Source organism: Alternaria atra (assembly GCF_907166805.1).
Source record: "Alternaria atra isolate CS162 genome assembly, contig: 22, whole genome shotgun sequence".
Classification (NCBI taxonomy): domain Eukaryota; kingdom Fungi; phylum Ascomycota; class Dothideomycetes; order Pleosporales; family Pleosporaceae; genus Alternaria; species Alternaria atra.
In genome coordinates this window covers 732,120-759,322 of record NW_025091320.1, presented here as the reverse complement: position 1 = coordinate 759,322, position 27,203 = coordinate 732,120, and the positions used below count along the sequence as shown (strand labels likewise).

The following is a 27,203-nucleotide window of genomic DNA, read 5'->3' as shown; positions in this document are numbered from 1 at the left end:
GTTCGTCACATCTTCGCTAACTGCTCCGCGACGGTATCGTGGGGTCGGCTACCCCACTTTGTACTGGCTCGCGAGCTGCTGCATACAGCTTGCATGTGGGAGAGCTCAACAGCTTGTTGTTAGCTGTCAGCCTGGCCTTCACTGTGGGCTACTTCCCCGCGATCCACTAGGCGCTCCTGCTCTCCTGATATATTCCTGGGGGCCTTGCTGTCATGCTCAATTGATCTCCACTCCGTCTTCCTCCAACCGGTGTCGTGTAAACACGCCGTTGCCGTTGCTGCCGCTCATCTTTCCCATCTGGTGCTTCGCAAACACCACGTCTGAGGTGCTTCTGCGGCGTCTTTATAAGCCTGCATCCCTCAGTCATCCTATCATATCTTCTTGACCCTGTGCGATTGCGCCTCTCACTCTCGGAGTGCCAGCCATACGCCCCTCTACCCCGCCATCACCTCTCTCCCACCGACTCTCTCTAAGCAATTCGCGTTTCTCTGCAATTGACATTATCAAGATGGCTGCGAACCCTTCTCCTCGTGAGCGCAGGCCCTCGACGAGCGCTCCACTTGCCGACCTCAAGGGTCCCGTTGGCCCCTCTTTCACCCGTCCCAAGCACAAGAGGACCGTAACGGGCTTTGGTCCCAGCGAGATCAAGAACGTGGAAGCGAGTATTCCAGAACCTCAGCGCGAGGCATGGAAGAAGTTTGTGCGTGAATTGGTTTCTCCGGGTTTTACTACATCAAGATACTAATGCAACAATAGATGCCCAAGCCCTTCTCTACGCCCGACGACTTTACCAGAGACGCCGTTCGACATATCGAAACGACCCTTGCGCGATCCCTCTTCAACTGTGATGAGGCCGCCGCTTATGCTGGAACCGCCCTTGCCTTTAGGGATCGCTTGGTCCTGGACTGGAACAAGACGCAGCAGAGTCAGACCTTTGCTGACCAGAAGCGCGTATACTGTGAGCAAGAGCAAAGCGCATGGTGAAGACGTGTCATCTAACAAGGCTAGATCTCTCCCTCGAGTTCTTGATGGGCCGCGCCCTGGACAATGCTATGCTCAATGTTGAGCAAAAGGATCTCGCTACTAGTAGGTTCTCCTTCTGAAATCAGCCATTGACTCCTCTAACATATATCTAGAGGGTCTCAGTGATCTTGGCTTCCGTATGGAGGACGTCGTCTCCCAAGAGCACGATGCAGCCCTAGGAAACGGTGGTCTCGGACGTCTTGCTGCCTGTTTCCTCGACTCGATGGCGTCTCTCAACTACCCAGCCTGGGGCTACGGCCTACGCTACCGATATGGTATCTTCAAGCAGGAGATTGTCGACGGATACCAAGTCGAGGTTCCAGACTACTGGCTCGACTTCAACCCATGGGAGTTCCAGCGCCACGATATTGAGATTGATGTGCAGTTCTATGGCAACGTCAACCGCTGGCAAGACGATGAGGGCAAGCAGCAGTCCTCATGGGAAGGCGGCGAGATTGTCAAGGCTGTTGCTTTTGACGTTCCGGGTAAGCAGTTCCCTTATCAATCACCTTCTTCTTACTGACCAGTGCAGTTCCTGGCTACAAGACCGGCACTTGCAACAACCTACGTCTCTGGGGAAGCAAGGCTGCTAGCGGCGAATTCGACTTCCAGAAGTTCAACTCTGGCGAGTACGAGAGCTCCGTAGCTGATCAGCAGCGTGCTGAGACTATTTCTGCTGTCCTCTACCCCAACGACAACCTTGACCGTGGTAAAGAGCTTCGCCTGAAGCAACAGTACTTCTGGTGCGCCGCTTCGCTCTACGATATCGTGCGACGTTTCAAGAAGAGCCAGCGCGCCTGGAAGGAATTCCCCAACCAAGTCGCCATTCAGCTCAACGACACCCACCCAACGCTCGCCATTCCTGAGCTTCAGAGAATCCTGGTGGATATCGAGGGCTTGGAGTGGGACGAGGCATGGAACATTGTTCAGAAGACCTTCGGATACACCAACCATACTGTACTTCCTGAAGCCCTCGAGAAGTGGTCCGTCCCGCTTATGCAGCATCTCCTCCCACGTCACCTCCAGATCATCTACGAGATCAACCTACATTTCCTCCAGTTCGTTGAGCGCAACTTCCCCAAGGATCGCGAGATGCTCGGTCGCGTCTCAATCATCGAGGAATCGCAGCCGAAGATGGTTCGCATGGCATACCTCGCTTTGATTGGCTCACACAAGGTCAACGGTGTAGCTGAGCTACATTCTGACTTGATCAAGACTACCATCTTCAAGGACTTCGTCAAGATCTACGGACCGGACAAGTTCACCAACGTCACCAACGGTATCACCCCAAGGAGATGGCTTCACCAAGCTAACCCCAAACTCTCGGCTCTTATCGCATCCAAGTTGGGCGGCCACGAGTTCCTGAAGGACCTCACTTTGCTGCACAAGCTCGAGGCGTTTGTTGACGACAAAGAGTTCCGCAAAGAGTTCTGCGACATCAAGTACGCCAACAAGGTGCGACTCGCGCAACACATCATGGAGCACAACGGCGTCAAGGTCAACCCAGCAGCGCTCTTTGATGTTCAAGTTAAGCGTATTCACGAGTACAAGCGTCAGCAGCTGAACATCTTCGGTGTCATCCACCGTTACCTCCAGATCAAGGCCATGTCCCCAGAGGACCGCAAGAAGCTAGCTCCTCGCGTGTCCATTTTCGGTGGTAAGGCCGCACCAGGTTACTGGATGGCCAAGACAGTAATTCATCTCATCAACAAGGTGGGTGATGTTGTCAACAATGACAAGGACGTCGGCGATGCCCTCAAGGTCATCTACTTGGCAGACTACAACGTCAGCAAAGCAGAGATCATCTGCCCTGCCAGCGATATCAGCGAGCACATCTCCACCGCTGGTACTGAGGCGTCTGGTACCAGTAACATGAAGTTCTGCCTGAACGGTGGTCTTATCATCGGAACCTGCGATGGTGCCAACGTAAGTAGTCTAACTCCACGTACTTTGAAAGCGGATACTGACTTCCATATAGATTGAGATCACCCGCGAGATCGGTGAGCAGAACATCTTCCTCTTCGGTAACCTTGCCGAAGACGTCGAGGACCTTCGCCACGCACACATGTACTCGCACTACCAGTTGGACCCACAGCTTGCGAATGTCTTCGACGCAATCCACAACGGCACCTTCGGTGATGCGGAACAGTTCTCTGCTCTAATCAACGGTATCGTGGAACACGGCGATTACTACCTCGTTTCCGACGATTTCGCGTCATACATCAAGACACAGGAGCTCATCGATGAGAGCTACAAGAACACCGAGGAGTGGACAACCAAGACCATCACCACAGTCGCGCGCATGGGCTTCTTCTCAAGTGACAGATGCATTGACGAGTATGCTGAGGCTATCTGGAACGTCGAGCCGCTACAGGTCAAGAGCGACCCCGCACCGTAGATGGAAAGTGGAGAGATGGTGGATGTGTTGGTTTGATGGTAGATCTTAGAGGGTCGCGAGCCTAGATCCGTAGCCCTGATGTCTCATATTTACAATGATAATGAGAACTCAACTGCGACAAAACAACTTGGAATATGCATGTGCTCGTTAAAGTACAAGGCTGTGGTGTCTTGAGCGACACTGGACCCTGAGACGCCCGCTCCGAATCAACTTAGCGCACGGTCGCGTCGCGCGACGTACGTCAACCGCAATCTGGCAACCTCGACGTAAGCTCGCGACATATCGACAGCCCTCACCTCACTAGCAATCATGGCGAACAGAGGCTATGATGTCGTCGTAGATGTCGATCAAGAGGTATGTAACTCCCTGGGAGGGCGAAACAGAAGCCCACGTGCCGCAATCGCTATCAACTCAAGATGGCAAGCTCACCAAACTACAGGGCGACTTGGGCCACACCGATCTCCAAGAAGACCTCGAATTCCACAGCTCCAGTAAGCCTTCCATGTATCCTTGGACACTACCCTAATCCAGTAACTGACGAGTATCACCCATAGACTTCGAGACCCAGCCCTCCGGCCGCGGCGCCCCCAAAATCCAACCCGACTCCTCATCGGCCTCGTTCCTCCCCGGCCCAGGCGGCTCCTCCTCCAACAATCCTACATCGCGAAAACACTATCTCTGGTCCCTAAACTTCTACGCCCAAGCCTTCGACGTCGACACAGCCGAGGTCCTCCGCCGCTGCGTCTCAACCATCTACCCACGCGCCAACTTCCTCGACGTACTAGAAGGAAACCCAGACCTCTACGGCCCAGTATGGATTGCTACAACAGTCATTGTCATCTTGTTCTTAACGGGAACGATTAGTCAGTATCAGGCGATGAAGGGCGAGGAGCACTTTGCGTATGATTTTAAGCTTCTGAGTGGGGCCGCAGGACTGGTGTATGGATATACAGCCTTTGTGCCTGTGGGTCTTTGGGGCGTGTTGAAGTGGTATGGGAGTGAGAGTGCGAATCTGCTCGAGTGCTGTTGTTTGTATGGGTATTCGAATTTGGTTTGGATTGCGGTTAGTCTTGTGGCGTGGAGTCCTTGGGGCAGTAAGTTCTTCCTTTTCCCTTTTTAATCCTTCCCTGGAACATGACATACTAACGAGAATGCGAATAGTCGTCAACTTTACAGTCGTAGCCCTCGGCTTCGCTGCATCCGCTTTCTTCCTCCTACGAAACCTTTACCCTGTGCTCAGCACCACTGAAACCAAGACCAGTAAGATTCTGCTTGTCGTGGTTTTCCTACTACATGCTGGTTTCGCTATCGCGATCAAGGTCTTGTTCTTCGCTGCGACGAGTCCGGTGGGCCCGAATAAGGGTGCGGATAAGGATGCTGGAAAGGGTGTGGCTGATGGGGGTTCAGAGGGTAAAGGGGATATGCTGAGGATGCTCATGGGTTGAGATGGGATGGATGGTAGATAAGATGATGGGTAGGAATTGGACTTGGGGCGATAGGGTTTGTTAGCGGAATTACGGTGCGGCCTGAAGGCCTACAGCGCATGATCGATGAACTGACATTTTCTGAAAATATGGCCTGGAGGTCCTCAATGTTTTGCCCCATGAGCGAGCAATATGTGTAAGACGAGGCATGAAGATATACAATACCCTGTTGTTTTTCTCCTCTCATTAAAAGTGCAATGAAGATATTCTGGGTTAGTCACAACGAGCATGAAAATAAGCACGTGTATGAGGATATGTATCCATTTTAATTATTTTTCAAGTCCTAGTATTACCTCCCGAATCTTACCGGAGTATACAACTACTCATCGTAAGCCATGTTCACTCAGCCATTGTCCACCTTGGTATCCGCCAGAGCCATCCTACACAACTACAAACATGCAACTTGAACAACGTCTGTATGCTTCAACCAGCTCAAACATCCTCCTCAACACCTTCATCGGCCTCACTAACGACCTCCTCGCCACCATCAAGAACCAGCTTCCTAGGGTCGACACCACTCTGTAGTGCCAAAGCAAGCTCATGAACGTTAGCCAAGGTATATGGCGCATCATGCTCAATGCAGTACTTGACACAACGCGTGAAGATACCACCGTCCTCGCCTTGCTCAGGATGCTTGAGGAGGCCCTTATTCAGAGCGCAGACCTCGTAGTCAACAACACCCTCCATCTCGTCGTCACGGTACTGCATCATGTCGGTAGCCGTAACGTCATCGGCCTCCTCGATCTGGCTGCGAAACTGCTCCTCCCACTCGTCACCGTACTTGTCTTTACCACGGTTGATGGCCGTGATGCACTTGACGGAGCACGTGTTACGGAGGTAGCCGCCCTCAATGTCTCGGTGTGCGTTGAGTACCTCGACGATGCCGGCAGGGCCCCAGTGGCGAGAGTACAGGCGGAGCGCGACTGGAGGACGGGCAATGGACTGGAAGAAGTAGACGATGACTTCGGTGTCTGTGAGAGGGACCTTGGGTACCATCGCGCGTACAGGTGGCATCATCTCCTTGAGCGCATGGTTCTTCCGCTTGTTGACGGAGGTGACACCGCGCCTTTGTGTGCTAGGGGGTCCGATGCGACCAGGAGTGACAGGAGAGCTCTGATAACCTGATGTGGGGGCGAAGAGGAAGTTTGTACTCATGGCACCGGTTTGTTGACCTGATGTGGGCGTCATGAGGGTTGGGAAGCCGGAGGCCATGTTGCCGGTAAGGTAGCCAGACTATTGTTTGTTGTTAGCACCCAACAGTGAAGGTCTGGATATGTAGAGCTTACATCAATCTTTTTCGAGGGAGTAGCCATGCCGAGAGGAACCGTGGTCTTCTTGCTGTCAGGGATCTTGACCTTGAGAGCCCTCCGGGCCCTGGTCTTCTCGCCCTTCTTGCTGTTCTTGCCGACGGATAGCTTGGTCCCGAAAGGCTCATCATCTTGCGGACTGGGGCTTGAGAGCCGGAACGTCTGGAATGGCTCATAGCGCTCCTTAGTGGGAGTGCTCGGAGCAGAGAAGAGAGAGGCGGTTGCGTCACGGTAGCGAGTTGTAGGTCCGGGAGCGGACTGAGACCCAGCAGTGGCTTCATCGACGAGCTTGACAATGGAATCGCGGAGAGCCATGTTGTCCATTCCGACCCTGTTGAAGCGGGCGGTCAGGTTTTCGAGGGCTTGGGCATGGTTGCGGCTGAAGACGACCAGGTCGTGGATCTCCTCGGATTCTAGAATAATCAGTCATCGGGGAGGTTGTCGCGGAAATATGACAGTGTGAGACTCACTCGAACGCTGCCTCCAAGAGCCATCCAGCTGCAATTGCAGCTTTGGCGGCTGTTCGGGAACCTGCTGTGCCTGCTGCACATGCTCTTGCATGAACGGCGGAAACTGCAGTTGCAAATCCTGCTGGACACAGGAGGCGTCCTGGGACACCATCTGATCCAGATTCTGCTCTGTGTATGCGTCAGTTATCGAACTTTTGGAGCAATTGATAGCGATTGTATGCATGTAAGCGCCAATGGACTGCTGTGCCACCCGCTAACTTTGCTCCCGCAATTGAAGACTGGGTGGGCTGGGAGGACTCACCTTGACGTGCTTCGTGCATAGCAGCATAGACAGGAAAAAACATATCCCTATAATGATGCGGATTAGCATTCAAACCGTTAAAACCGTGATCTTCCATGACAAAGAGGTTTCGGCGGGTTGAGTATTTTGAGGTTGGTGAAGCGTGAGTGTGTGTGCGAGCAATGTTGTGATAGTCCGTAGCGACATCAAATTTTGCGCCACGTGCGGTTGCCAGGGAGGAACTCCAAACAAGACGAAAGGTATGAAAACACCGAAGTGATGGTGAAAACGTACCTCGAGAAACTGCCATCCATTCTGTACTTGCGCGGTGAACTGCCTTGATACGCACCGCTACTGTTTATACTGCTGGCTCTGCTGACGATGTGCTGCTGCGCAAACATGGTGTTGGGCAACCACACAGGCGGCTCGACGTCCTCCTCTTTGTATGTCGACGCGGCAGATGATACAGAAACATCATCCGGGAAGTTCGCTGGGGGCAGGGTAGATGTCCGCAGGAAGGTCCGGAGGAAGGTCTCTGGGCTCTCTTCTCTTTTGACCATTGAAGCCATGATGTTAGGTAGTATGGTTTGTAAAGGTGTTCGGACGGATGTTGGTTGTGGATAAGACCCGTGGTGGACAAACGCTCGGACACCCACCATGTGCCATGACGATGCGGCACAGAAGACGGTGATCTGGTGAACGTGAAACTTGATGTACCTCTAATCGGCCAGTTCACCTACACAGCTTCCTCACCTCATTGTGAAGACAGCAAACTCACCATGAGACTCCAGGTAACGCAGGCAGCATGCACCCACCACTGAAGGCATTATAGTAGCTTGTGCTCATTGTATCGACGGATGCGGATCGTCCATGCATGGTGCCAGTGAAGAAGATGGTAGTCTCGAAACAGAAAAGTGCATGCCGAGCGACGAGAGATAACATGATCAAGGGATAGAGGAGATTGACTTGCAAAAGCTAAAATATAGAGAGATGGAAAAACGAGGCCTAATATAGGTGTTTATATATTGGGCCCCGGTAAGGCTCCAGCTGAGGGGAAGCAGCGGTCAGTACCCAAACGCCTCATGACGGCCGCAATCGATACATTGAGAGGTGAAACGAAACGAGAAATCTGACTGGGACTGAAAGACGATTCGAAAGGTAACGTGAGAATATAGACAAAATTACCTACGTGAAGGAAAGACCTGTCAGGGTGGTGTAAATCGCCCACTATAGACTACATTGCCATGTAATTGCTGGGTGTCTTTCTCTCTTGCTAGCTGCAAGTATCGACCTCTTCACTCATGGTAGAAGGTCTTACCACTCTTGACAACTCCAAGGGTGGAAGATCCATACCGGGCCCGAGCAAACGAGCGGCTGAGTAGCATCCCGCCTCCTAAAAAAACGACATATTCAACAGCACGTAGTCACACACTAGGTCAGTTGTCAAGCTCTCGCGGAGACATTGGGCTAGAACACGCTAAATGGCCGCTGAACACAAGACCCGTGTCGCGTTCGCACTGAGCACACAAGAACTAGCAACGAATTAGGGGAAATTGTTGCGCAAACATTCTGCTATTGATTAGTCAAAACGCGTATACAATGATAAGTTTCCAGCACTTACTACAGCGAAGCTTTCGCTTGAGAGATGGCGCGTCAAATTCGCCACATTAGGCTGTCTTGCGGAACGATATACTAAACAGAAGTGCTGCGGTTTCAAAGCAAGCAGGAGACGAGTGCGAGGTGGTCGTGGACGCGCGCAAAGTAATGGTAGTGGCTGTTGTCGGATGAGAGTGATGATGCGAGGAAGTCGGACGTTCAAAGTTCGCATCGCTATGTTGGCGCACTAGTCCGGATCTGGCTTCCCTCCCTCTCCACAACTTCCAAATATTGGACGTCTCTCTTATGCGCAACCCGTCAAAGAGCCCTTGAAACTCCTGTAGTTCGGAAACTCCGTGGTTGCTAAATGCTTGTCCTCATGATTTTCCAGCTGTTTGGTGTACCTCATATCTACCCGATCGCTCGATGTGCGCTCTAAAATCAGAGTGTAGTGCACCTCCACTACGGGATTCCACAGTGAACTGTCATCATGATATCTACCATGCTCGGAAGTATATAATAATGATTCTTTCTATCCCACATACTATTCTTCAAAGCTGCTTCTTCACCTCCTCTCCTTTCTGGCTTGAAGTTGCACTACTATCAACTACGAGACTGGCATACATATCTTCAGTATCTTTGGATTGATACCCACGAAAATACTATATTCGCACCTTGCAGGCATTTAGACTGTGTTACGCCTTTTGCAAAAGCGTGTCTTCCAAAGCCTTGGTGAAGAAGAATGGAGAGGTACCTTTTACGTGAATGGTGAGCAAATGGGAACCCTAAAGTTTTGCAACAACTAATACCGCTATCTCGCGAGAAATAAGTCTGAAGCTCTTCCCCCTAACCCATATAAACTCATTCTCACACCCAGACCGCGAATTTGGCAGCCAGAATGCAGGTCCTGATAGTTGCTTGCTTCATTGCGAGTGTGGCTCCCGCGACAAGCTTGATTACGGTGGAACCGGCTTTTCGAGAGCTTACCACCTCTCCCCGATCATGTGGAGTCAATGGGATTGGTGTGGATCACGTCTCCTTTCGAGGCCTTGTCACTTGTGCCGATGTCGACATTGCCACCGTATACCACAAAGCAACATGCAAAGGCGAGAAGTTACTGGCAGCAATAACGTCTCCACACGGCTCAGCTGCCGCATATATCGCACCGATTGATAGCCCTTGGACCAACGTCATTCAACAGGGTCTTGCCATTTGGGACTACAAGATCGACACGGACTATGGCACCACTCTGTGGCGCACACACCATTACGACGAGTGTGAGTTCGCCCACAATCACAAGTTCAAGAACATGTTCGATGAACTCGGAATTGATACGCTGAGTACGTGGCAAACTGGCCGAACCGGTGCTACTTCGTCAGTCATAAGGACGGTCCAGCAGTGCAGCGCACTCAAAACGGGAACCTACCGCCTGTCAACCAGCAATGGCGTAACGTCAACGGAAAGCAATACCGTCTAGGTAAAAGAAAGCAACAGTTTATCCACGTCCAACTAACGATTCCGTTTCTGATTAAATCATCAACGCTGAATTCATAATCGGTGTGAATGCTGCAACTGGTCTTATCGTGATGACCAATCTTCGGAGCTCTGGCACCAGCGCCAAAGCTCTCTGGGGTTTCCCCAACCTTCCGCCCAGCGATCATCTTCCGGCACTCAAGTCAAGCTCCGATATCATTTGGGGACTCTGGAGCTTAGCGAGTCCAAACAACTTACGTGCGATCAAGTACGTCTTCAGCACACCTATCACAAACGACGAGACGGTTGTTATCATCAAGGAAGTTTTACAAGACAACTGTCTCCAGTTGGATGAACTAATGGAGTGGACTAGGCGTGAATTTGCAGCAGATGAGCCAGAATACCACAATTTGCTCAGGAAGTTGTACTTCAGTCTCAGGTTCTTTTTCTTCTTGTGTATATGCTGCTATGTCATGACGATGATGGGAGCACTGACTTCTACTGTTCCCATAGGATCACCAAGTGGACCTGCTATTGGGTATTTCCTGGCGCAACACAAAAGACAGCTAGGCAGCAAGTGTCTTTCGAAGATCAATGTCTTCAAGGCGGATACCAATGTCGCTCTGGCCATCTGTCTCTTGTTCACGATCGAAGATAAGGTGGGGGGTTTGAGGGCCGATACTGGAAGCGATGCTAAGGCGATGTTCGTGAAGCGAGACAATGGTGGTAAGAACCTTGTGAGGCAGCATATTGTGTGGGTAAAACTCTAGACGATTGCAGGGGATATCAGTGAACGGTGTTAGCAATGGCAAAGGACGCTTCAGGGTTGATTGTAACCTCGGTATGAAACCAAAAGCGGAATAGCTATCGATAAGGCCAGTCCTAAAGCTCCAGCGCCGCCATCATCTCTCTTTCAGCTTCCAAACCTAACAATGTCTGCAAACATCCTCATCGTTGGCGCCGGCGCCATTGGAGCGTTTTATGCCTCTCGTCTTGCCGTTGTTTCTGGCGTCTCCGTCTCTGTCATCTGCCGCTCAAACTACAAAGCTGTGAAGGCGGATGGCTTCCAAGTCACCTCACCGCAATACGGCGACTACACCTTCGTACCGGCAAACACGTTCGCGAACCCAGACGAAGCGCGAAAGAGCGATATAAGATGGGACTACATAGTCGTCAGCACCAAGGCGCTGCCGGACGTCAGCGATGACTCGACGATACTTGAAGGATTGGTTAGCGATGAGACGGCCATTGTGCTGATACAAAACGGTCTGGGTGTAGAGGAGCCATATGCGAAGCGATTTCCACAAGCAGCGATATGTTCAGCCGTTACGATAGCGACGTGCGCACAGCCCGAGCATGGCCACATCAAGCACAACAGATGGACGCGGATAAACAGCGGACCATACCTACCCCATCTAGATACTGGGAACAAGAAAGATACCGACGCACGCGTCACGGAACAGAACGACGCGTTCATCGCTCTACTGAAGGAGGGCGGTATCAAGGATGCAGAAGCTTATTCTCATGCCAAACTGCAACTAGTCCGATGGCACAAGATCGCCATCAATGCCTCAATGAACCCAACTTCCGTCCTCACCCAATGCCTGCCCAACAACGTCATGTCTCTTGACCCGGAACTGCAGCGTCATCTCAAAGGCGTCATGGTAGAGATCCTTGAGACCGCTCCCAAGATCCTCGGCGAACCCATGCCCAAGGAGTTTGCTACCCCAGATCAGATTATTCGGTCAACACAGAAGAACACTAGTGGTAGCAAGCCGAGTATGGCGATTGACTGGGAAGCGGGCAAGAAAATGGAGATTGAGGTCATACTGGGCAATCCATTGAGGATCGCCAGGGACAGGGGATACGAGATGCCGCGCTTGCAGAGTTTGTATGCGATGGTCAGGATGGCGCAAGAGGCCAGAGATCAGAAGAAAGGTGTCAAGCTATGATGCAGCAGATTGCTCCCATTAATTGTCTCTCCAATTGCTTCCATTGTCACTTACCCCGTCTTGTTGAAGCGAGCTTCGTCACAAACCGCAAACCTCAAGTCGACAGGGATTGTGCCGCCAACGAAGAGCCACTCTTCAGCCGCCCATTCTGTCTTGTTGCATCGTTCTGAAGAAATCTGTCTCACAATGATCTATATTGATATCCGGGAAGAATATATACATGCGAAGGAGCTCTGAAGCCTATTCATGACTCCGCTACTACTTTGCCAAATAGTAACCTTGTGGTATGCGGGATCACCAGAAACACTCACAAGTACGTTGACATAGCAACCATCGATTATTGCGATCGCGGCAGATCTCTTCAAGTATAGTATGCTGTCATAAGAGGGGGCTGGAACTGAAGTGTGGGTGAACTTGGAGTCTTCGCCATCTACGAACTCGATCACGAAGACAAAACTTGAATCTTTTCCTTTTGACCTACCTTCATTATCGCTTAGCGTGGAGCGCATTCGAATATTGGGCATTGCTGTCATTGGTATAAACAACAAGGAGCGATTCAACATTGCGACGCTATCAAGGACCGTAGAACCGTGGTTCTCACAATAGCTGACCAAACCACAGGTGAAGGCGCCTCTCACCACGCCTATTGTCCCCAATAGAAGACAATAGCTAATATAGTCTGATTCTCACTCCGCCCTAGCTGTATACTTTCTCCAGTAGTTGAAGGGTCGTACAGCCTGCTTTCAGTCCTCGACCTTTATCTTTTCTACTTCATCGAGTACAGCAGCACAACAACTATCACGACAACAATCACTAATACAGACAATATGACCAGGTTCACGGAACAGCAGTTGGAGCAGCAGTGGATCTTCAGTCAGATGAGTCCGGAGCAGCAACAGGAATACCGGATTCGTCAAGCTCAGCGTGCTTCACAACAGCAGAGTGGACAGCCGCAAGGACTGCACTCCCCTTCACAGCAGCAGCAGCAGCAGCAGCATTATCTGCGACAACTACAGTTCAGCAGACTATCTCCCGAGCAGCAGCAGCATCTGCGACGACAAACGCAGTTGCGTCAACAGCAGAGTGGCCAGCAGCGACCGAGTTCTATGCAGTTCCCCGTGCAGTCGTTCAATAACACGCAGCTTCCAGGCTCCGACTGCATGGCGGCTCCCTCGGGTCCAAACCATAGCGGAAGTTCCTTGCAGCCTCAGGCCTCACCTTACTCCTCACCTGCGTCGACAGTATCTTCCGCAAATAGTTTATCGGATGCAAATATATTAATGACCGGCAACGGCCAAGAGCAGAGTCAGAATACGGCTCGGAGCTCTTCGATCAACAGAGCCAGCACATCTAGGCCATATGCACCAAGCGATCTATCAGCACCCTCTATGATTCCCACTTTGACGATGACCGCTTCATTTCAGAATAGAGCAATGTCGCGAACACTAGCGAATACCTCGCCGCCTGCTCAATACGGTATGTCACCAACTCTTAGCGCCAACTCGCACATGCCTACTCTACCGCTGTCGACTACGCAAACGCAGAGCGCCAGTCTAGGTCAGGAGCGTCAACAGATCAACGCTTCCAATGGCTCTACACATTCTCAACAGTCGCGCATGCCGCCTCCGAATGCCGCTCGCTATCAACAGTCACCTACCAAACAAGGCCATCCGCATGCACAAACGAAGCGGCAATCTTCACCAATAAAGCAGAGCTGTCCTCAAATCGCAGGTCGGAAGCGCCAGGCAACAGATGCGACTGAAGGTACCAGGCCTGCAGACAAGAGGCAAAATATGACGCCACATCCTAGTGCCGCCCATGCCACCCCCATACATCAAAACGCCTCTCCATCTCACCAGGCCGGCACATACCATCGAGTAAATGGCATGCGTAATGGCGCATCGAATGTTGTCGCGTCGACCACGAAGGATGCTAATCGGGAGCGTCACGAACAGCAGGCTAAGCTTGAGGCAGAGCACCGCTTGCGGGAGCACCAAGCTAGAGCAGCTGAAGAAGCTCGCATCGCGGAGCAGTATCGAATCGCCCATGCCGCCGCCCTCCAGCGTGAGAAGGACGATAAGCGAAGGGAGGAGCTCTGCAAGGATCCTAGCGCAAACTTTCGCCACATCCTTGAGGTCTACAAGCTGATGCCGCTCAAGAAGGGCGAATTACCCAACAGATACCTGACTGGGTTGATCGCGAATCGACAGATGCCGATGGATCTTGATTGCGACCTTGCGCTCGCCATTACATTTGCAAAAGATCATTGGGAACACTACGGACAGTGGCCCAAAGATATAACGCGGTTCGTAGGCTATGAGCGGGAGAGGAGGGCTAAGGCTAAAGAGCAGGCTTAGAAGACCGCCCAAAGATGGCATCATGTCGACTTTCCAGCGCGCACAGCTGACCAAGAAGTTCAAGGATATCAAGAGGCAACACCCACTGGCATCAACCCAGGCGATATTCCGCTACAGGATATTGAGCTAGAGTTGCTCCGGGCAATGCTACATGCGGGTTTCATAACACTGTTCAACGGTCCAAGTAGAACATCATCGGATATCCGTTTTGTTAGAGCTAAGTAACGTATTGGATGTGGACTCGGTTGAGAAGACAGGCAGACGCAGGTATCACCATGCACGGCTTTGGTTTGGCTACATTGTACCCTACACATATTCGTCGTGTTCATCGTTTGCAAGGCAGGGTTGCAGCAGGCATTGTACATCTTTAGATTACATTAAGACAAGTATGTTCACTTAGAAGTATTTGTCCAACATTACGTGTGTAAATTCTTCCCATTACTGAAGGGATGAATATAGCTCGATATACCGCTGCCACCAGCTCTAGTGGGGCTGATGATTGGGACTATTGTATTGCTGATGAGTCGCGGTGATCTTGCATCTTCTCTGCTCGACAAGGCTGTTCCGGTATATCGGGCTGTGAAGTGTATCTCGACGCTGTCATCGTCCATTCTTGCGATGTTAGTAACTGCGGACTAGCGAGCTGACGCAGTGGATCTCGCTCTTTTCCCTTCTGGTGTGGGTTCTTCGACTTCTTTGGTGGTGCATCTTGGGCTTCTTTCATGCTTGCTACCGCTGGCGGGCTGTTCCACTGGTCAACATTAGCCAAAGGTAATCCCTCCAGAGGCTTCTCTACTTCTACCATCAGACCTATCAGTCCATTGATGCTTCAAGATTTCTGCATGTCGAAATGTCGATGTCGGTTCGTATATTCGGCGATGTTTCGAAAGTTTATAGCCTTTACACCCTGTCGTTTAGACCACCGAACCAAGTCTCTTAGATGTATAGGCACGCCTTTCGGGATGATGGTGCCAAGTACATCTCGTAACTAAGCGTTTGACATTCTTATTAGTCGCTAAGAGTCCAGGTCAACGAGCCAACTCAGCCGTGCTCTGAGAATCTTGATGAGCCACTGCCTCAAAGTGTAGTGGTCAGTCATCCCATGCGGCGCGTCAGGGATCAACCTACCATGCAATAGCTCTGTAGCCATGGCAAGTTCGCTCATATCCCCATGTTCAGGAGCGCACAGCTTGTTAAGGTCAAGGCAAGGTTAGTCGTTCCCGGTACATGGAGGAATAATGTTGATTCTGGAAGGCGGAAGTGAAGGGAGACTTAGCACACATCGAAGCTCGCGAGTCAACGGATCCTGTGTACAGTCACTACCTGATGGTTGAGGACGCTTCATTTCTCTCAGGTCGTGGATCTACGCTCGTCTTTATGATTTGGCAGAGATCCAGTTCCACGTTTGGTTCATACAATCAGCCGAGGTTGAAGGCCGGGGCCAAAGCGAACATTTTCTATGTGGTAAGAGTCGTAAGGTATATGTTCAAATAGGAACATTCTACCAATGGAAAATGCTACGCCATGAACCCACCCGTAAGACCCTCAAGACCGTGCTGCGAAGGCAGTGCTAACCTAGGCGTGTGAAAGTAAACTCACTGAAAACGGTTGGGTACCTTGACTTTCCAGTGAACTGAATCATGATGAAGGGCCTCCAAGATTACTGCTCTGGCACTCTCCTTGTCGTTCTCTAATTTCGGCTGATTCTCGATATCCGAGTTGTAGCTTGAGTATATAGGGAAACCGATTGGGGCAATTTGGTTTCGATTAGATCACAGGGTCTGTCTAGTTCGCCCTCCTTTTCATATTACTAGTTCAGCGTGTCGACTCCAGACAAGGCAATCACTTGTTTGAAATATTCACTCACGGCAAATAAAGAAGTGACTAATACAGCTAGTAGCATATTAGCGTACCACACATACTGTGCGCTTTCCTTCGACTGAGATTCCTCGAAATAATATCGGACTTTCGCCGCCATCGTGCTCACCAACAACACTTCGAAGACAGGCGCAATGTCCAACTATACCAGCCAATCAGTGCCAGCAAGCGCAGTCAAACTAAGCGGCCCTCTTAAGAGACGCCGTTCGAAAGAGCTACCGCAGTCTGAGCGATCTGTTTCTCGCCATGGCGCCGATCAATCGAATGGACAAGGCTCCCTAGTATCGAAGCGAGACGAAAAGCGACGCTCGAGCGACACCACCGAAAACTATCAAGAAAGAAGAGCGCGTGGAGATAAGCGCCAGCGCGTTTCTGGTGTATTCAATCCTATTCACGGCAACGAAATACATCGCTCGTCCGACCAGCAAGAAGCGCGACAGCAACCGGCGCAAACCGCGGAGCCTCTCAGAATAGACCCTGTCTTATCCGAAGAACGTCGACTAAATGCAGGCATTGTTACCTTACCACTAGTGATCTTTGGTGTTGCATCACTTCGACTAGCGGCCTTCCGGTTGTTGAAGCTCGGTGTACATCTGGCACCAGCGCAAAACCCTCTCGTGTCTCAGGATGCTATAGTCCAGTCACCTCCGCCCTTTGCTTCATACAAATCCTTGGTGGGCGGCTTCGATAGCCTATCCGCCGGCAACGAGAGTTTCCGACAGAAATTCGTAGACACTAAAGAGGCACTTTTCGGGGTGTCTACTGTAGGAACCACAAAGCAAGCTCCTATAGCGCAAGGTCCACGCCGCAAGAAAGCTTTTGAGGTATGGAAAGACGTACAACAGTCGTTGAAGCCAAAGGACTGCAAGTTCGCAGCGCTCGATCCGCTACGTGACGTAACCAACATGCAGGAACGCGAGGTGGCGTCGAGACAAATACCATCGGAGACCGGTCAGGAGCCAGTTGTTGCATCGAGAAGACCACGGAGGAGGATGCGCATGGAAGCGGGCGAACACCACCATCCCAACCTCAAAGCATTCAAATTTCCGCAGGGCGCTGCGTCCGGTGAGCAAATGATCAAAAAAGTGGCGGAAAGTGGGGAGAAGGCATCTGCCGCTGAAGCACCCCAACAGTCTCAACACGTCGAAGAGCCATTACCTGAGTTAGCTAGGCCACCGAAGCGAAAAGCTAATCATGATCTTCGAGAGTGTGTTTCGAAGAAGCTAAAGACGCCAGGAGATCAGCCTTTGTATTTCGTACGTAATGGCGAGAGCCAAACTGCTCCAGTTCAGGACTTCACTTCTGACCGTTTCGCCAAGTACGCAAATCCGTTACTTTCGAAAACTTTGAAGCATATTATCCATGAAGCAACGCCGGATCAAAAAGACCCAGCGGTCTGCGAAGGTGTATCTAATCTGATCGAAGCGCAGCAGGTACCACTGGCTGTATTAGAACCTACATTCAACGATAAGTCTTCTCCCATTGTGAACGAGGAAATCCGGCCCAAACCATCCCCGGAACCGGAACACGATAAGATGGTATCCAGTTGTGCGAGGCTGGCGTCTCCAGAGCCGAATGCTATATTCAATGAGCTATCGCAAGACCAGGAATCTTCTGCACGCAATGGAACAGCAGTTTGGGAGTTCACTACTCACAGAACGCCATCGCCAGCTGTTGAAGCTGTCACCAAACCTGAAGTTGTATCGATAGTCGTACCTACAGTTCCATCCTGGATCGCCGAGAGTTCACGATACGACATCGCAATGAACACAGCCTACAGCGAAGGTTACAATCCCGAATACCCGCAGCACTACGAGGGCTACATTGCCCAATTTACCGCTCGGCCTGCAGCTTCTCGACCAAAAGAGTATGAGTATCGCCCAATGCCAGATATGTTGGATGTCGAGATACTAAACCAGCGGCTGAACTGAGTGGTTCCAGAGGTTGGAGAAGCTCCTCGTCTGTTCAGGGAACTGCCGGTACCACCACCCCATATTGACTCAGAATTGACACGTTGTGTTCGTTTCGCCCAGTCAGACTCGCAAAAGCGTGTTGATTGGCGAGCTCACCCCAGCCATGTTGCTGAGATTATACAACGTACAAACTTCTACGGGATGGAGTTGTTGATTAGCCGGGCATATATGCGCATATCGTCTCCTCCAACGAAAGATGAGTTCGAGCTGGCTATGGCAACTCGACTTGCGCATGCGTCTTTTGGCAAAGATCCCGTCACTTATATCGCGGCCGATGTACCAGCCCTGTCGGATTATTTGGTCGAAAATCCTCCATCAGTAAAGTGCCTTGTCTCGAACAGAGACAAAGACCACTTCAGCGATTTCACCCAGTTTTATCGTATGGAGCTTGCCGAGAAATACCCACCGTTGAGTGTCATAGGCTTACCGACATGGCAATTACTGTTGGACGGTGAGCGAGGACAACTCTCACTCAAGGCACAAAGCCTACAACATATTATCGATTCCATTAGAGAACAAGCCACCAAGGTCCCGGGCGATGGAAGGCGAGCACAGCCTTTGGAGAATGGGCTACGCCATGGGAATGCTGATCTGAGAAACGAGGATCCTACAAGCTACCATCCATGTCCTCATCTAATCCATAATCTGAATGATGGCAACCTTGACGGTGGTTTTGGCTGGAACATCGGCCAGTTCAACGTCGATTCTCTAAACGGAGACTGCATCCGAGCTTGGGAGGATATCAGCGCAAGTCTGGCTTTCCAATGTGATAATGAGAAGGTTGCTGAAAGGTTTCCCGATCCCGTTAACCATGGTGCGTGTGAAGGATCCCTTGAAACGATCGCTGACCTTTACTCGTGGGATGAGTTTTGGATTAATCAGGATGTATCTGCACCATGGGATTTTGAGCAAGACGAAAGCATGCTAGAATTTGACGTCATTGCATCAAAGGTTCCCGCTGTATAGCAATATTTCGGTCAAAACACTGGAAATCCGGTTGGCAGCGACGCTGAGACAGACGAGTAGCTATGAACGTACGCTATTCGGGACTCTCCAACGAAGAGTCTAAACACGCACCATCAAACTTTGACCCCTATACAACTATTGGTGGTGATAGCTTCCATTTCGGAGTATCGGTTCGCGTGTGTGGCGTTTGCATTGCAGAAGTTGTGAGTGGCTCGTATTCGCTAGCGTAGAAGACAGCTGAATGGGAATGCCACAACAGAAGCAACACAAACATGTGCAGCAACTGCATATACACAAATGGAAATTACGGCGAAATATCCACAGACTACGGTTATCAAATCCTCGATTTCAGATGGCTACCAACGGTCATTCTTATGTGTTGTAGTATCAGAATTCGGGACCATGACACGCCGACCATGGGTGGACTTCGTCGGCTGCAGCAGTCTTGCAGAGTCATAGGAGGGAAACGAACCAGCATCTGCGGGAAAGAAAACTGTCGGTTCTAGGAAGGGCTGAGTAAAGTTCTGATATCACATTATCAGATATATCTCGTCCGACTCTGCTTTCCACTTGCTTTTCCTCCGAGTACACCTTTGAGGAGGATTCACCACGCCTCTACTACAGTAGATCAGGAATGAAGCGGAAGGAAGAAAGTACCTCAAAGAAGAATCCAGTTGGTCGTCCACGCAAAGACGGTAGGCCGCCAGGCTCAGTACCCAAAAAGCCCAAGGTCGTCAAAGCGTACGGGGTAGCACTCGAATTAGCCGTGTTGGGGGATGCCGTACAGGTTCAGAAACGACCTCGCGGTCGCCCGCGCAAGGACGGTACCATGCCGGGCTCTAAGCGGGTTTGCGAGGCGTCGGCGTCGGCATCAGCGCCAGTAGCAACCGGTCCAACACCTGAGTCGTCGCCATTATCATCTCCATTATCATCACCATTGTCATCGCCATCACGCCATACTCCTTCTCTATTGGGTGTCGATCCAAGCCACAGACCCAAAGTAGGGCTTTTCATCCATCCTGCGATCGAAGGTCTTTACAATAAACGTATTCTCGTTTCTTCTTCGAACTCGGAGACTCTGTTTGATGATGACACAGACGAAGGAAATACAGAAGCTGATGATCTGGATGTGGATGAGACTAGACTTGGAGGTCCTGAAAGAGTACTAAGGAGGTTTAGACTGGACTGTCAGAGGAAAAGATTTGTCGCAAAGTACTCAGGGATGTGGGCGTCCGACCGTGAACGCACGAAAATTCGAGGAGATTGGGATTGTGGAATGTTTCCGGGGTTGGAAGGCGAAGATGATCTACTATTGGAGGAAGAAGAAACAGCACACTCGGAAGAGGAAAGACGAGAGGCATCACGCCAACGCCAGAAGAGAGTGTGCAAGGCTAATGGCTGTTACGACCAGGGTTGCCGAATCGATCATGTGAGAAGAGGTAACGTGGAGTATTTCCTTCAAGGTCTTGACGAACGTACAAGTCAGCTGAACGAACCTGTGGAGGAGGAGGCGGCGGCACCAGTGGAAGGTTCGACAACAGCGGAAGGCGTAAAGCGATCCGCGTATGTAAGGGAAACAGGACTGAGCTTTGAGAGCCAATTTGAGTCACTATTGTCTGGTATCATCGAAGAAAATGGGAGAGACTAGACACAGTTTTCTGGCGGATAGGTGGTTGCGGGAGGCTTTTATCTAGTTCTATGGCTTAGCTTCAGTACTCAAGGGAGCCTAAAGGGTTGTCCAAATCAAAGGTCTACAAATCAATCGCATGTGTAGCTAGAGGAACAAAATGATCAAGAGTTCAAACGTTCACAGCAGACGGGTTCCATTGTGCAACCGTATAAGCAGGATTAAGGTAATATCTGTTTTAATGCCGAAGTCGATTTTCGATGTGACGCATGTGATGCGAGGCGCAAGTCTGATTTCGACGCATAGGGCGACCACGGACACTACGTAGTTCCGCGCGACGCGTCGAAATCGCAAGGGTAGTTGCAACAGCTATAAGAGATAGCCGTCCTCGACAAAGCGTTGCGTTGAGAAGCGAATATAGACGAACTCTAGGGAGTATAGACTAGACTTGATCTGTCGTGTCAATTTAAAACGTTAGACAACTCAAACGAACCTAGGAAGGCGAGTAGCAAAATTCGCCACAGCTATCTGTGGACACGCGAATGTACGCTCACTACCGCCCACATGTCCCTCCTGATTCGCCTTCATCCTGGATGACTAGCATCTTCACCTGAGCATTGGCGATACGATGTTAGGTACCCACCGCCACAGTTGCTAAGCTTTGCCTTCTTCGTGCTTGCTAGTGAGACCACGGCCGCTGCGTGTATCTGGATATGCACTGATCAAGGTACTCTGACACTCACAACAGAAGTAGAAGGCGAGAACATCATTCTCATTTTTATTATTCCAAGTATATGCCTACTCGCCGATTCATTGCGCAAAATTGCAAGGATACTTAAACCATTCATAGGAAGATCCATGCTCCTGACGACCAAAGTGCAGAATGCAGGCTTTCCCTCAACATGACCAGCCGCTAGTCATTTCACATACCCTCCGTAATCACCTCCTCGCTGACCCATCCAATCTCATGCCTATGCGCAGTAATGCACTCAAGGAAGTAGTCATATTCCGTCCAGAGGCTGCCAAACATAGCAAATTGCTGCTTGGCCCAGCGGATGTTCTCCGCCCAGTCACTTGTGTCCTTTGGGTGAGGCTGACTTAGCAGGTGGAGCTCGCGGAACGGGGCATGGCGGCGGGGACCGTCAAAGCGGGCGTAGTCGTAAGCAGATGCGTACATTGCTGCCATCGAAGTGTGTGGGGGAGAGGAGTAGAGATAGATACTGTAGTCATCGATTCTGAGGCGATCATCGGAGAGGATATGAGGAATGAGATGGATGGGTTCACGGTTGAGATACTCTCGGGCGGCATCCATGACGTCCGGAGCGACATCGGTGGTCATGTATGAGGGCACCTCTCGCTCTGGCTTGGCTTTCTGAGGTGACGGTCCGATACTGACTTAGTGTCAGCGCAATGTCTTACAGCTGCAGACGGCGGGATATGTCATGGAAGTCGGCAGAAGGGTCCAAGTAAGGGACTCACCTAGGAACTTTGAGCTTCAAGGGGCGTCGCTCAGGTACGAAAGCAGCTTTGATGTTGAATCTAGCCTTACGCGCTGCAAGGCGACTGCGCGCTGTACGGACGGGTGAAACAGCCTCTTCAACGTCACTCGCATCATCCCCGGGAACTTCGTCATCAGGCTCTGACTCATCTTCTACGAAATCGTCATCTTCGGCGGATGATTTGGGAGTGGGCGGTAGACAGGACAGCTTCCGCTTCTTGGCGGGAGTGCTATAGGGCGAGTTGGAGTAGTCAATGTCCTAGAACCTGTGTCAACAACATCTTCAGACACCACTGTCATTGGGGGAGTCATAAGCATACCGCGATATCTACTTCAGGCTCTTCAGTGAAGTTGATCTGCTTGCCGACAAGCCTGCCGCTCCTCCTCTTATTGCCATCCAGCACCTTCCCCAGACCCTCTGCAGTACGCTTCAGTGGTGTCGCTGACCTTGACATAGCAACCGAATCGATGCCGGGAACGAAGCTTCTCTTACTGTTGCGCGGAGTTCTAACCTTACTGTTGTGAGCCTGACCCTTACCAGGTATGGACTTGGCGGGTGAAAAAACGTAGTTGTTGTGACGAGCGAACACTTGTCTATCGTGGTGAGCGTGAGTGACGGTGAGCGGACCGCCGAGGTGAATGATGAGACGCTGAAAGTCAGTGGGGAAGAGCCACGCTTCTTCTTCGTGCTCGATGGCGTATCGTATACAGCGGGTAAGGTCAAGTGCGTCATCACCAGATGGATGTTCCTTCACGTGTAACGCAAGAGCCTTGAAGTCCAGCGGCGCACAATCCTGGTTGACCTTGGTTTTCTCAGGTGTAGCAGTCATGACAACTTTAGGGTGGGTACGGTTCGGTGTACGGAACCCCGTTACGCTAAGGTCGTCTTCAGGTCTCGGGATCTCGCGCTCGTACCCCAAGTGCGCACCAAAAGTCCAGTTTTTATAGCCCGCGCGTCGCATGGCGTACTGGATCATGACCATAGCGGAGTTCGGCTTGAATTCTTGACCTAATGGCTGATCTCTAAACTCGTTGATCATAGCGGCGAGGTGGCCAGCCTTCGCGCCGTGTGAAACAAAGCGGTCGACAACATCGATGGACTTCAGCCAATGCGGAAGGTAGGCCAAAACCTCAGCTGCGGTCAGGTTGCCGTTGGGAAAGGGGACGTTCCAGCTTGGGCTGTTCATGCCGAAGGCATTGTTTTTGGCAATGGAGGCCATGTCGGCTGCTTTGATAGTCACTATGAGATTCGCTGATCGTGTTTAGAAGACGGTGCGACATACCTTGGGTGAACAGGAGCTGTGGGGGGTGGTTGGAAGTGTGAAGGATGCTTTACTCAAAAGTGGACGCGTGGTAGTGTCAGCCAAAAGTCAAAATGCAGACTGATCGTCGCTGTTCCTCTGGCTGTCCACCTGGGATGGGCTCAAGAGCTGGGAACTCAGAATCGTCAAATACTGTTATAAGATGCCCAAAAGTCGGTAATCCAGAGAAGCGGGGTGCAGCCGAGTTGAGCGAAAGTTGCTCCAAAGGACGCTCGGACCGGGCGGAGTGGCCGTTTTGTTGATGCTGTGACGACCATAACAGAAGTACGAGGTACGCTCCAGCTACCACGTGTACATTCCCATCACCATAACCACGAGGACCAGTCCTTACGAATGCGCCGTCGATGTGTTCATGATCATGGATCCTCCGCCGTTGTCAAACACACTGTCCGGACACCCTTTGGTTGCGCCACCGCATTTTGGGCATCTCTCTTCCCCTACAACAAGAATTCTCCCTCAACACGTCGGCAGTTCAGTGACATCGGCGGCAGAGCCACCTGAGACCGTGCCACAGCCGGAAGAAAAACCGCGTAACGAACACCATGGCAACGATTTTGGCCCAAGAGCGCCTTCGAAACACCTCCACTTTCCAACGCACGCGAACGTTACGGCCGTTGAGCCTCTGGCATATCTTCCGAACAGCGTACACTGTGCCGACGTCGTGTACCGCCTGATCACGAATGGTGCATTGCCGCATCTGCTGTGGACGATAGTAAATACACACAGAGATATGCTGGTAGAATGGAGCCAGAACAAGTACCGTCAAGGCATCTATGAAGCCATGCATAAAGCTGGGTATTAAAACTGGCGGTTCAATGCACATGAAACCTTACATGAAGGGAAGAAGTCGACCTGGGACGAGAGCAACCTGTATGTTACAGTGTTTTCAACATCCAGGCGAGATAGTGTGAAGTTGACGCCTGTGGGTAACATACCATTCAAGAACCTAGCTGTAGAGTTGAGACGCGAACTGTAGGGAGACGGCGCGCTGGATCTGACTCGCATGGTAGGATACTGTATGCAAAGCCCACACGAGCCCTGGTTTTACCCTCGCAACTACAGTGAAGTGTTGCGGGTTGTAGGCGGTGCAGCTCCCGTGCGGCGAGAACATAGCGATCGTGAGGCCTTCAAACCATGGACTGGGGTAAGTCCTCCACCACCATTGAGCGCTTCAACAAATGCCCTACTTGCAGCGGACAATAGAGACACAGAGTTTGAAAGGAAAGGATCGAGCGGTATTGTAGGAGACAAATCAGCGCTGGAAAGATAGAAGAGAACAGACACACTATCATTGGTGGCTCCGTCCACTTACGGAATGCCAATACCAGTGACACAGCAGGAGAGCAGAAAGCCCAGAGGCAGGCCAATGAGAACGATCAGAGTTGAAGAAGAGCCAGAATTTGAACAAATTGCCGGAAAGAACGAGAATGTGATGAACCAGGCTAGCCAACACCTTCTGGCAACAGCGTACGTCGCACCTCCGAAAGACGCGATTATGCCTTGGACGGCAGTAACTAAAGCGGACGATGGAGCAATTGATTTAGCGTCCGCTAGCAGAGGTCAAGTAGGTGAGATTGATCCGTACAGGGCTTACGCCTTCGATGGCCCTTGCCACGCGCCACTATACCGACGGCTATACTGCATCGATCTTCAAGACTCAGCAGATGTAAGCAAATGGGCAGAACATCTGCGATGGGCGTTTGCGCAAAACACGCTCTTCCACTACCCATGTCGCCCTGATGCTTGGGACGAGAGTGCAAAACACAAGGAACGCATGGTGCAGATTCGAAGTGACCAGAACTGGATATTGGAGGGATTTCTGGAGGAATAGCCGGGCGGACTGTGAGGTTGTAGAAGTCGGAAGTGCTTCTACACTGACGGTTTAGTATGGCCTACAGGATGGAAAAAGTGTTGTGCCATGGCGACACATTCTGCCAACAGACAGCAGCGAACAGGCGCCAGGAAGTAGCGTCACCAGTCCGGAGCTCATCGTATTCCAGTAAAGCCTAACTGAAAGGCGATTCGCGTGATATTGAAGATGGTCGTCTAAAGGGTTGAATGCTAACGATGCTGTGAGTGTTGGCAGGAAGAAGAGGTGAGGTGCCATTGCCCCACAAACCTCAGGCTGGGCGTTTCGGGCATGCACGGACTAGCCTCGATCGTTGTTCCGACCGAAACGAACATCGAACACCTTCCAAACTTCCTCGCTCCATTGCAACAACCATCGCCCTTGTAATCACTTGTTTCACGAGCAAATGGCCTGTATGCAACGCTGCACGAGGCCACAGTGGATCGGAGGCTGAAGTTCCCGACGCGCTGATCGTCGCAGAAGATGATTTACAGACGATGACAGGCTGTAGGTTGCGAAACAGCGGAAGCTTTTCGAACAAGTACATGATTTGCAAAAATGTATTTAGATGCGACAAGCCCTCTCGCGGTTCGCCTTTCAAAGCTCTTGCTCTACTCAAACCCGCAGAAAATACCATACCAGATTCAAGAGCCGGTCTCACCTAATACACTCCTTACGAACCGACACGAACGTACTCGACGACCTCATCCAAATACCAGTCCGGCCGCCTTAGACCTACAAAATCTTCGCAAAGCTTACATACCGAACCATGCGTTACTCTACCATCATCAGCGTCGTGGTCGCTTACGCCCCAGCAGCACTGGCACAAAGCTCTTCAGCTACCATTACATCAATGGTCCCGATGATGTCTCCTTCGGCGCCTCCAGTTACAATGGCCTGGAATAACGAGCCCAGCTCCACCGACAAAGCAGCTCTCACGTCCAAAGCTTCGTCCATGAACTCCGCCATGCAGTCAGCAATATCTTCTGCATCCATGTCGATGGGGATGGGGATGGAAAGTGGCATGACCATGTCTGACGGTATGGTCATGGCAACAGGCAGTGCTCAGGCAGCTATGGGTAACTTCACCGGCAGCGCGGGGAGAATCGAGGTCGGTGGTGGTGTGGCGATGATGGCGGCCCTCTTGGCTATGCTTTGAACGGACCGCATACATATCCAAGGTTTGCTGAAGCGCACTATAAAGTTTCGGACATGCTATGATAACCTTTTTATATCTCTCTTCAACTGGTATTCATCTGTGAGAACTCAGTCTTCCTGTCAGATCCTTCACATATTTTCACAAACATTTCTTGTACGACTAGACCTAATATTACTTGACCGTATATCATACTGTCCATACCGACTGCTCAGTGTCCATGCAGAGTGAAATCTACCTGCTTCGGAGCCTGCATGTGCCTTGTTGCTGTGGTGATAGCTGGATATGCAAGGTCACATCAAAACCATTCACTCTCGCGAATTTCATTGCAGCCACTCGTCAGTCACGTTTGATTTGTGGCCTATAGCTAATGCCGATATGTAATACCCGAGCTTCTACGTTATCAGACCGTCATTTGCGCTGCTCACCATCATACACCTATTACTAGATTCCTTGCAACTCCCACAGAGGAGTCGACCATAATCGTTTGCCTAGCCATATTCAAAGTTTTCCTCTCCACTCATCAGATCACATGGATACCGCACCAACTACTTGGCAGGCTTGCCGACACCATTCTCTTTCTATCAGTATCTG

The 27,203-nt window shown here is 51.1% G+C and overlaps 12 protein-coding genes across 12 annotated transcripts; 10 read left to right on the top strand and 2 right to left on the bottom strand.

Annotated features, from left to right (window-relative positions):
• Nucleotides 1-508: 508 nt before the first annotated feature.
• Nucleotides 509-3,421, top strand: ALTATR162_LOCUS3004 (uncharacterized protein; the record flags this gene model as incomplete). Its single annotated transcript, XM_043310610.1, has 6 exons — nt 509-700; nt 757-958; nt 1,009-1,086; nt 1,137-1,508; nt 1,556-2,949; nt 3,002-3,421. 6 exons carry the CDS (start codon nt 509-511, stop codon nt 3,419-3,421), a joined length of 2,658 nt encoding a protein of 885 aa, XP_043166545.1.
• A 309-nt stretch (nt 3,422-3,730) lies between these two features.
• On the top strand, nt 3,731-4,866 carry ALTATR162_LOCUS3003 (uncharacterized protein; the record flags this gene model as incomplete). The annotated part of the gene is made up of 4 exons (XM_043310609.1): nt 3,731-3,775; nt 3,861-3,912; nt 3,976-4,515; nt 4,583-4,866. 4 exons carry the CDS (start codon nt 3,731-3,733, stop codon nt 4,864-4,866), a joined length of 921 nt encoding a protein of 306 aa, XP_043166544.1.
• A 471-nt stretch (nt 4,867-5,337) lies between these two features.
• On the bottom strand, nt 5,338-7,531 carry ALTATR162_LOCUS3002 (uncharacterized protein; the record flags this gene model as incomplete). The annotated part of the gene is made up of 4 exons (XM_043310608.1): nt 5,338-6,138; nt 6,192-6,625; nt 6,683-6,850; nt 7,327-7,531. 4 exons carry the CDS (start codon nt 7,529-7,531, stop codon nt 5,338-5,340), a joined length of 1,608 nt encoding a protein of 535 aa, XP_043166543.1.
• A 1,925-nt stretch (nt 7,532-9,456) lies between these two features.
• On the top strand, nt 9,457-10,035 carry ALTATR162_LOCUS3001 (uncharacterized protein; the record flags this gene model as incomplete). Its single annotated transcript, XM_043310607.1, has 1 exon — nt 9,457-10,035. The coding sequence occupies one exon, from the start codon at nt 9,457-9,459 to the stop codon at nt 10,033-10,035; it is 579 nt and encodes a 192-aa protein (XP_043166542.1).
• A 109-nt stretch (nt 10,036-10,144) lies between these two features.
• On the top strand, nt 10,145-10,801 carry ALTATR162_LOCUS3000 (uncharacterized protein; the record flags this gene model as incomplete). The annotated part of the gene is made up of 1 exon (XM_043310606.1): nt 10,145-10,801. The coding sequence occupies one exon, from the start codon at nt 10,145-10,147 to the stop codon at nt 10,799-10,801; it is 657 nt and encodes a 218-aa protein (XP_043166541.1).
• A 162-nt stretch (nt 10,802-10,963) lies between these two features.
• Nucleotides 10,964-11,983, top strand: ALTATR162_LOCUS2999 (uncharacterized protein; the record flags this gene model as incomplete). The annotated part of the gene is made up of 1 exon (XM_043310605.1): nt 10,964-11,983. The coding sequence occupies one exon, from the start codon at nt 10,964-10,966 to the stop codon at nt 11,981-11,983; it is 1,020 nt and encodes a 339-aa protein (XP_043166540.1).
• Nucleotides 11,984-13,416: 1,433 nt separating this feature from the next.
• ALTATR162_LOCUS2998 (uncharacterized protein) lies at nt 13,417-14,340 on the top strand (the record flags this gene model as incomplete). The annotated part of the gene is made up of 1 exon (XM_043310604.1): nt 13,417-14,340. The coding sequence occupies one exon, from the start codon at nt 13,417-13,419 to the stop codon at nt 14,338-14,340; it is 924 nt and encodes a 307-aa protein (XP_043166539.1).
• Nucleotides 14,341-16,352: 2,012 nt separating this feature from the next.
• Nucleotides 16,353-18,149, top strand: ALTATR162_LOCUS2997 (uncharacterized protein; the record flags this gene model as incomplete). Its single annotated transcript, XM_043310603.1, has 1 exon — nt 16,353-18,149. The coding sequence occupies one exon, from the start codon at nt 16,353-16,355 to the stop codon at nt 18,147-18,149; it is 1,797 nt and encodes a 598-aa protein (XP_043166538.1).
• Nucleotides 18,150-18,332: 183 nt separating this feature from the next.
• ALTATR162_LOCUS2996 (uncharacterized protein) lies at nt 18,333-19,157 on the top strand (the record flags this gene model as incomplete). Its single annotated transcript, XM_043310602.1, has 1 exon — nt 18,333-19,157. The coding sequence occupies one exon, from the start codon at nt 18,333-18,335 to the stop codon at nt 19,155-19,157; it is 825 nt and encodes a 274-aa protein (XP_043166537.1).
• Nucleotides 19,158-21,706: 2,549 nt separating this feature from the next.
• On the bottom strand, nt 21,707-23,502 carry ALTATR162_LOCUS2995 (uncharacterized protein; the record flags this gene model as incomplete). Its single annotated transcript, XM_043310601.1, has 3 exons — nt 21,707-22,175; nt 22,264-22,541; nt 22,603-23,502. 3 exons carry the CDS (start codon nt 23,500-23,502, stop codon nt 21,707-21,709), a joined length of 1,647 nt encoding a protein of 548 aa, XP_043166536.1.
• A 1,417-nt stretch (nt 23,503-24,919) lies between these two features.
• ALTATR162_LOCUS2994 (uncharacterized protein) lies at nt 24,920-25,435 on the top strand (the record flags this gene model as incomplete). The annotated part of the gene is made up of 1 exon (XM_043310600.1): nt 24,920-25,435. The coding sequence occupies one exon, from the start codon at nt 24,920-24,922 to the stop codon at nt 25,433-25,435; it is 516 nt and encodes a 171-aa protein (XP_043166535.1).
• A 787-nt stretch (nt 25,436-26,222) lies between these two features.
• ALTATR162_LOCUS2993 (uncharacterized protein) lies at nt 26,223-26,612 on the top strand (the record flags this gene model as incomplete). The annotated part of the gene is made up of 1 exon (XM_043310599.1): nt 26,223-26,612. One exon carries the CDS (start codon nt 26,223-26,225, stop codon nt 26,610-26,612), a length of 390 nt encoding a protein of 129 aa, XP_043166534.1.
• Nucleotides 26,613-27,203: the final 591 nt, after the last annotated feature.